Here is a 9,554-nt window from a genome sequence, read left to right as displayed (position 1 = left end):
CCGGTACATCACAGCACCGAACCTGCAGCCGCAGCTCAGCGCCTCACACAGACGCGGCCGCACGCACCGGGCACTCACGGAGGGGGACGCACCCCCGGACCGCCCGCGGGACCCAGACCCCCGCCGATAACACCGCCCCCCGGCTTCCCGCCCGGCGGCCACAGGCAGCGCCCCGCCCCGCCCCGCCCCGCGAGCAGTTGGCGCCTGCGCAGCGTCAGGTCCTGTTGCGAGCGCGGCCCGTGCCCGGTGCGGCGATGGCGGCGGTTCGGCTGTGGCCGCTGTGGCTGCGGAGCTTGGTGCTGCTGTGGGGCCGCGCCGGGATGGGGCTGGGGCTGGGGCTGGCATCCCCCACCGCCACGGCTCCGCCAGCACCGGCGCGGGGTAAGGAGGGGTGGGGGCCGCGGGTTGGCGCGGAGCGGCGCCTTTTCCTTCCCTCCCTCCCCGCGGAGGGGCCCGGCCGGGGGCGCGGGCGGCGGGGCCTGCTCGGCCTGTGTCTCCGCGGCGGGGGCTGCGCCTGACCCCGGGCGCGGCTGCGGGGGCGCGGCGGGCGGAGGCCCTCGCTCGGCCCGAGGCTCACAGGCCCCGGCGCCGCCCGGTAGCGCCTTGCGGGGAGCTGGCGGAGCTCGGGAGTTGCCCAGGTCCTCGCCGCAGGCTGGCTCCGTGCGGCGGCAGGGCGGCAGCCGCTCCTCGCCAGCGCCGGGGGAGGACGGGCAGCCCTGCCGGGGGGCCAGCGCTGGGCTGCCGCCCGAGGGAAGGGGCGACGGCAGCAGGGGTTGCACCGCGGCCCGCCCCGCCGTTAGCGGCGGTTCTGCGGCACGGAGACGGCGGCCGCCTCGGCTTTCTGTGTCCTGACTTGCTGCCTGGGAGGAGAAGCTGATGGAGATGCTCGTGCCATCCTGTTTGTTCTTCTGCAATCGTTTGTCGCGTCGCTGCTTTTAGAGTTCAGTTGGTGAAGCTCATCCTCGGATTTGGTTGCCATTAACATATGTGAGTGGAAAGGTGCACGTCAGGTTAGTTTGCGTTACATCAGGGTATCTCAAGTGGACCTTGACGTGTGTGTTTAGAGTCCAGTTTGCGGTGCCTCATTTCTTTACGGAAGGGTTTTTACTTTAAAAGGAAGTATCCAGCTTTGTGAGACAGCTAACTTGAAGCAGGAGAGAAAGGGAGCTGTCAGTATTTCTCTGACAGCTAATTGGTTACTTTCTAGTAGTTCTGAGAAACGTAAATAAAACCAAAGTTTGGTTGGAGCTGAAAATTGGTTTGAATTAGTAGTGGAGTTGCTTATGGACTCCCTAGGAAAGAAGTTTTCACATAGTTATGTGAGTTTAGAAGTTTTTTCATGAGACCGGTTGTTGATGTGAAAGTGGATCATGATACTATACAGAAAGATATCTTTAAGATACAAATATTAGAAATAAGGGTAAAGTGAAAAGTGCATGATGGATTGTTATGCCATATGCTTAATACTGTTTTGGTCTTAAATTGAAACAGTTTGAAAAAAGTGGATAGTTTTATTTTCTTCTTAGTAGCTGGTGCAGTGCTGTGTTTTGGATTTGGTTTAAGAATAGTGTTGGTAACATACTGATGTTTTTAGTTGTTGCTAAGTGATGTTTATACTAAGTCAAGGACTTCCCAGTTTCTCAGGCCCAGCCAGGACAGCTGACCTGAGCTAGCCAAAGGGATGTTTCACACCATAGAACATCATACTGAGTGTATAATCTGGAGGGAGTTGGCTGGGGGCCACTGACTGACTGGGCATTGGTCAGCAGGTGGTGGGCACTTGTGCATCACTTGAGGGTTTTTTCCCCTTCCTTTTGGATTTTGTTCGTCTCCCCTTCTCCCTCCTTCTGGGTGTTATTTTTATTCAACAATTAAATTGTTATTAACCCTTGAGTTTTACCTTTTTTCCCAGTTCTCCTCCCCATCCCGATGTGGGTGTGTGAGTGAGCAGCTGCATAGTACTTAGTTGCCATCTGGGATGACACTAAAATGCATATTGATTACTGAAGTGATGATCTGGTGAAGAGAGAGATGGCAGTTTTATGGTAGTTTTGCAAGACTGTGGGACCTTGGGTGCTATCCCGCTAAATATTTCACAAGTTCAGCACCTGTTTTACACAGGGCTAGACTGGCACAAAGCAGGGTTACAAAGGCTGTATTGTTCCCTGTTTCAGAAAATACCAACAGTACAGCTTTAATTGCTGGAGCAGGTGGAAGGTTGAAGAATAAAGAGTACTTGGAGGAAGTACTCTTACACCAGTAGGAGGGAACAACTGTTTAACTTGAAGAGCAGTGTTGCCCTGAGAAGGGGGGCAGAGCGCAAATTAAACTAGCTGAGAATAACCTCGGTGTTGGTGTTGAAAGGTTTCTGATTGTCTGAGCAGTTGTGCTGTTTTGTGGTGTTTGAGGGTTGTTTTTTAGTGGAATAATAAGAGCTCCACCTCTTCCTCACTGATCTTAAGGTTGCGTGGCAGTCATCAGTCCTTAGTGTATCCTGGTATAGAGCCTTGTCTTCCTAAAAAACTTTCTAAAAACCTTTTGCAATATGCTAACTTCATGCAAAAATCCATATTGAAGGGGGGGGGAAAGCTGGTTTTAAACAAAATAGTTTTATTGTCAGTGTTATTATGTGTTATCTCTATTTTGTGGAGGAGCAGCCATTGTTCTGTGTTAGTGCAGTTAACCTGGTCCATGAGTGTGTCTCCCAGAAAGTGAGATTGTACAGGTAGTTGGTGCATACTTAACTTAGTAGTTCCTCTGTGTGTAAGCAGCATTCTAGGGCATGAACAGTAATAGCTTTTTCTTATCTTGTGAGAATATAATCTTCATACAGTTACACTTAACAAGGTGTTACACTAAACTGTTTTGGTAAAAATTATACTTGTCAAAGTAATGCTTCCACTGCTTGGTAAACCACTCTTGGTGTGTGTCATGTGAATATGGGGTGTGTGTCATGTGAATATGGGGTGTGTGTCATGTGAATATGGGGTGTGTGTATGTGGAGATTCCCTCCGCCCCAGGTGTTTGATCTGTCTGTCAGCACCCCAGGAAAGCTGAGACCCTTGCACCTGACCAGTTTGTCAGTGTCCCATTACAGGGACCCTTCACTGAATCGTAGGGCAATTCGACTGCCTTGTTCAGGGAAACATGCCAACAGCATAAGGGGGACCCCTCAGCGGGTCTTCCTACTTTATTTGATTTATGTTACCCACTGCTGGCAACCGCTAGTGTCCACAAAGGATTAACGCTAACAGTTTCCGGCATAACACTTCTCATTAATACAAAATTATGAAAAATTAAGGTTCGTGATTCACAGTGATAGAGACTGTCTGCAAAATCAAGCTTGAAGTGATACACGACCAAACTATATACAACTAAAGTGTAATCACTAATAACAGCCAGTGTGAGTTAGTTATTGAGCGCGCATAAGACAAAGTTGTTACCCAATAGGCGTCCCTATGGGGGGAGAGGACAGGTTCAGCCCGTGGACTGACCCCAGAGGTTACGATGGAGTCTTCCCCAACTTCTCCCCTCATCTGTTCACCTTTTATACTTCATAGTATATTGCATATTCATTCATCGTGCATAGGATTGGTTACAAGTTTCTCCCTTGTAATGCAAATCAGTACGTGACCTCAGAGAGCGCTGCTGAAGTTCTCTGCTAACTGTGTGTGCTCCTTAAGGGGGGCTATTTGAGTTGGAGGTTGTGATCTCCCACTACCACAATTATCTCTGTCCTATTTTCAGCTAATTTTCTGTTGATGTCAGTGGATTGCAACACCTTATCATCCTGTTTCCTCTCATAGCTAGAGCTTTCTTCACTTGAACGCGTGACTTAGATGATGGTGTTCTTTTCAGTGTCTGTTCTGTATTTCTCGTGCTCCCCCAAGGGTGACCACCTTGATTAGAAGTCCCTTCATTCACAGCAACTTCAGAGCGAGTCAGACTGACCTAGCTTTGTGAACACTGAATCAGTCTGGTAATCTGGGAGTTTAGACAACAATTTCCACTGTGCCCTGGACTTATTTCAGTCCAGGACCAGTGTATTTCCATCACATTTAGGTGGAGCTTGAGTGACTCTAGTCATACGTGTTGCCACTAACTGCTGTCCCGTGCCCAGTGAGGTGTTACCTTGGAGGCAGGTAACTCTGGGAGGGAGGTGTGCGTTAGTATTCCAATGAAGTTGTTTCATCCGAGGAAAGTCATTTCACCACAGCGGTTGGCTCAGCCACGGACGTCTCATGGATTCTTCACGTGACAACTGGTATGCAGCTTATCAGCTGTGTGGTGCCGTCGAGTTCCCATTCCTGCAGGGAGCACAACAAGCAGGGCTGCGGTGTCTCCACTCCACTCCATCCTGGCTCCACCGTCTGTCACTCCCATCAGCATGTGCTGAGCTGGCAGGATGTGTTGCTTAGGGAACTGTGGGGATGTAGATGCCGTGCATGCCAACCATCCTGAAGGCAATAGCTGTATTTTACCCTAAAAAAGCTTTCTGTAATACTGTGCTTCTATTAGGACCCAATTTTCTCTAATTCACCCCCTCAAGGTGGCATTTCCCACAGTATGTAAAAATAATTTCTGATTTTATTACATATTAAGTGATTAATGCTGATGTTATATACTAGTATAGGAGGAATAGTTATGTTTGATAAATAGTGTTTAAAATATAATGGGAATTTTTGTTGATAGTGCTGTTACGGCTTACATTTATTTTTTCCCCAATAAACATAATACAGTAATCCCTTGAAATACCAGAGGGAGACTGTCAACTTCATATCTGTTTGAATAATAATAATAATAAAAAAATCCAAAGCTGTTTTTGTTTAATATGCAGGTACACAATGCTTTAGCAAAGTGGTTTGGAAAGGATATTTAGGGTTTTCTTCTTTCCCAGTTTGAGAGGTGTTTTGTTCTATCTTCTGTTCTTGTCGAGAACACCCTAACTAGTGGCAGATTTATGTATCTTTTAAGTTCTATGACCCAGAGAAAAATAGAAAGCAGAATGGAAAAAAATACAGGTTTTTTCCGTCACTCATAATAATGTTAAATTCTGTGGCAGCAGTTCATAAAGATGTTTTGATTCTTGAGATACATGTTGTGATGATGTATTTTGAAGTATTTTCGTTAAGACTTTTATACTGTTTTTAAGCATAAATAAGTCCAATTTTTTAAATAATTTAAGTCCCTGTCTTTTGCTTAGATGCCAGTATAGGTTATCTGCTGTAGTATGTCGGGCATGAAAAGCTTATGAGATAACCCTTGATAGGAATCTAAGGAATGTTAAATTTTTTCACTTTGCTGTAGATGGTTCAGTTACTGAAAATGTAACCACATTTTCAGAAGTCCTTGGTGTACTTGCATGCTTCTGACAGTGCCTTGCTAATTTATGTTTGGAATTTTGCTTTGTTTTGGTGTTTAAATCTTAAATTGAAAATGTAAATAAGTATTCCTATAATAAGCATGGTGGTACTCCATGTGGAATAATCCCATTTGAAAGTTTTTGAGTTTAATCTGAGAGCTATTTCTGAATCTGCTTTTCACGGGGTTTTCCCATGAATTGGTACATGGGCCTTACACTTAGGCTTTCTCTCATTTAATTGGTACTGGTAACAATGTTAATTCGTACTAGATAAACTCTAAGTGTTTTTTCTATATGGATATATTAATTAAAGCAAAATATGCTGGTACATAAAATATTGAAAACTAGTACCAGAAAGTATAATATTGAATTATGAAAATACTGAAATACATGGTGGTCTCAAAACATGCCAATAACTTACCTCAGATTGATACCTGCTTGTGACTAATGCAGTTGTCCATTAAAAGTAGAACTGGATTCCTGATTTTGAGACATTTTCCCATTGTATTTATACTATCAGTTGAAATGATAAAAAGTTAGTTTCATTAAATAGTATTAAAAATGATCATAGGAACTACAATTATTGGAAGAAAGATCCAGATTCAGACCTGGGGAGGAGACGCCCCCTCATCTGTCAAGTGGTTCATGGCTGCGGTCCTGTGGGCAACGGATTGTCGATGTTGTGGATAAGAAAGACTGGTCTTAAGACAATAAGCATGCAGTATTTCTCAATGAGTCATAGCCTTCAGCTAGAAACTTCTGGGAATGTGAACACCAGTAAATATTTTCTTTTTTTGGGGTAGAAAATGTTCTTAAAAATCCAATGAAAATACGAATTCCTGTATCATTTGGCTTTTCAAACTTCTGTTAGAGTTCTTGTTGATGTCCTACAAAATAACTTTGTGCCCTATGTTTGGAAGTACTTGTTTAAAATCATGTTATTTGGACAGCTTTATCTTTAAACTTTTTTGCCCCAGAGAAAGGTTAGTATCTATGGGATGAGGACCAACCCTAGGCAAGGGCCAGCTTTCGCTAGGCTTCCAAAACGTGGAATGTTCTCTAAGTGGAAGTGAAAAGTCTTAGAATTTCAGCAGAGGTACAGGGAGGCTCTTGGGTTACATCTCCTATGTTGTCCTTGGAGAAAGCAAATTGAAGTTAAGGGTAAGCTTGACTTGTTTCCCTAACTATGCCAGAGCTCATACTTAAATGCTTCATATCTCTGCTACAGTTCTCCTGTATGGAATGGAATTACTGCACTTTCATTACTTCAGTCAAAATTGTTGTTTGTTATCTAGAAGTAGGGGGGGGATAAGCTAAACATTATGTTAAATGGTTGGTGTTACTGAGTAAAAATAAATACAGAATCTTTGTGATTTGTGTTGTTTGTTTTTTTTCTTTCTAGCATGCTCAGAGTTTTCTCGGAGGTCCTGTGAAGAATGCTTAAAAAATGTTTCGGTAAGATTTTTAACATCCTTTTCATTTGATGATTTTTCCACTTAATATGAAATAGGATTGTTAGGGCATGTGTGGCTGTTTGGTGGGGGTTTGGTTTTGTTCTTAGTGGTGAATCTAGTCAAATGACCTGTCATAAGAGGAAGTCGAAGTCGAGATCAGTCAGTTCTATTATCTGTTGGTTTTTTTAAATGGTAGTCAGCTGGTGTGCTGGTTCCCCTCTGTCACACTGGATGCCAGTGTGCTTTCACTTTGCCAGGGTTGCTCCATGATTTTTCACTCACGGTGTTCCTCTCCTTTGTCTGGAGAGGACAGACTTTGTAGAATCTGAGCTTCCAGTTTTGGCGTGTGCTCAGTGCATCCGTAGTGTGACTGAGCAAGCTGATGTTGCTGCTGGGTTAGACTCATCCTCATTTTGCAAACAGCACTTAGGTAAATTTCCATCTTATGAAAGGGCTAGATAAACTGAATCTTATGTGGCTAAAACACCTTGCATTTCTTGTGTGCTGAATAGGAGAACTAGGAAATTAATGTAAATAAACTAGAAATGCCTTTCTCTGGAGATGCCCCCAGCAGTGCATTTAGCTGAGGTAGATTGGATCAGTGCTTTGTAGGTGTTCAGACGCGGCATCTCCACTGACTACATCAGACCATAAGTGTTCAAGACTGCCAGGCTAGGTCACCATTCTGGTAGCGAAGTGTTCAGACTTCCAAAGAGAAGGTATACACTATACCTATAAGGTAGACACTAAAACAATAGGTTTCCCCCAGCCCCTCTTCTGTCCCTTACTGGAAACCTTTTTAGCTTCACAGTAAGGTTTGTGGTAAGTATGTATGCAAAAGGTGTCTGTCTCTGCAGAGTAGAAGAAACTTCCACATCTGAAGTGAGAGATTGCCCTGAATTCTAACTTCAGATGCTACTGAAAAGAAGTATTTCAGGAATCTAAGTTTCATAAGCTACTACAAAACTTTCTCACAAGGGAAAATTGAGAAATATCTGAACTTACCTGTTCCATCCTTTTTTATGCATCTCTTGGCTTTTTAAGGGAAAAAATAGTAATTGCCTTGTACTGATATAGTTACTGTGTGTTATCGGACCTGTATGTTTGTCATCAGAAGCATGGCATTGTGTAAAGAACTCATCTTCAAAAGTATAAAGTAGGAAATGGAAAATATGGGTCATTAAAGATGTGCAGCCCTACCACTGGTGTGACTGTCACTTCAAATAAGTGCTGCTGCTGCAGATAGATGAGTGCAACCTGAGAGTTCTGTGTTCTCCTTGGGAGAGAAATAAATACTTTAGCTGTGTTTTTGTACTGAAGACACTAACAGAGTTATAGATACATCATTTTTGGAATGTCAAACCAGTGACTGATGGATGATTTAGGGCAGCTGCTTCAACAGCATCAGTGTTAACCTTGAAGAAAGGAGTTTAGACTTGATTCAGACAATTTGCACAAACATTTTAAAGAAAAGGCTACAGAGGACATATATTAGCATTTGTGTGAGCAATACAGAAGCAACACATTGCTGAATTACTTTGTTTACTTGCTTCAGTAGAAAAAAACCCCTGGTTTTCATACTGGTGATACTATAGATAGCAGATAAAAAGAAAAATTAAACATTTGATAAATAGATAAAAACAATTCCAAACAAACCGTAAAATGTAGTAATTTACTGCAGTTAAATAGAATTCTAATTCAAAAGGCTTAAATTTTGTTTATCATAATTATAATTGTCTTGGTCTTTAGAATTGATGAATACTTATTTTCTCGTGTTTTTATCAATAAGTCCTCAGTGGTGATTTTAGAGGTGTGCTGTTGGTGTAACATCTCATTCCTTACAATATGATACATTAAAAAATAAAAGATAAGGGGTTTGGTTAGAGCTGTTGAATCCTGAAACTCAGTGTGGTTACCTCAAGGAAATATTTACTGGTATAACTAGTAGATTACCAGGTGTATTGAAATTTGTGAACTCTATCTGGTAACGGATAATGTGTAAATACCTATTGATTAACATCTTGAGAGCTTTCCCTTTAACTCCATATGACTGTGTAAAACAAAATACATTAGCACAAGTACTAGTAAAAGATAAGACTACATTCTAGAATCTGTGTGCATGTGCAGAACCTCAGCATTCTGGAGTGTTTTCCAAAATGTCATCTTCAGCTTCTGAGTAGTCTCCCAACATGCTTTTCCCCTCAGCTATTTATTTTTGTCATTTTCATCTTTGTCCTAATAACAAGTGTATGGAACCTAAGTTCTTGTGGAAAATGGATTTTAGGCAAGCTAAGCATTTAAAAAAAAAAAAAAAAAGACCTAACAGCTGCTATAGTAAATCATGATTAAGAAGTACAGTCCATTTTTTTGAAGGAAAGGTGGGGATAACAGTCACTTGCATACATCCGATTATAGAGAAAGAAGCATTCATTTTGTGTTCATAGTTACTATCTTTTTTAATAGTGAGAGTATGTCCTTAAAATGAGTATGGACTGAATTAAATCATATTGTACCTCATTATCCATGTGAGACTGCTAAAATAAAGTCAGTGATATCTATCAGAATGTGAACATGCTTGCTGGCGTACTCTGCAGAGGATATGATTGACATCCAAACAGAATATCTTCTGTCTTCAATTTTTAGGTTATGTAGATGAGTGTTGAAGTTAAGGTTATCACCCTTGAGTATTTAGGCTTTTTTTTGTTTTTTCTGACTTGATTTTGACAATTAGTTCAATT

At 42.6% G+C, this 9,554-nt stretch overlaps 1 protein-coding gene across 1 annotated transcript in view; it reads left to right on the top strand.

The window, feature by feature from the left end:
* The first annotated feature begins 206 nt into the window (after positions 1–206).
* The window catches only part of LOC121086868 (pituitary tumor-transforming gene 1 protein-interacting protein-like), a 33,375-nt gene continuing 24,027 nt past the window's right edge, over positions 207–9,554 (top strand). Inside the window, exons 1-2 of the mRNA XM_040591252.1 lie at positions 207–381; positions 6,765–6,817. Of these exons, the coding sequence (XP_040447186.1) occupies positions 255–381; positions 6,765–6,817 (180 nt within the window). The 5' untranslated portion in view covers positions 207–254. The remainder of the gene's footprint in view (positions 382–6,764; positions 6,818–9,554) is intronic.

The sequence above is a fragment of the Falco naumanni genome, chromosome 4, assembly GCF_017639655.2.
Source record: "Falco naumanni isolate bFalNau1 chromosome 4, bFalNau1.pat, whole genome shotgun sequence".
In the NCBI taxonomy this organism is placed as follows: Eukaryota; Metazoa; Chordata; class Aves; order Falconiformes; family Falconidae; genus Falco; species Falco naumanni.
The sequence above is the reverse complement of the archived record's forward strand: the minus strand, read 5'-3'. Positions and strand labels throughout refer to the sequence as shown.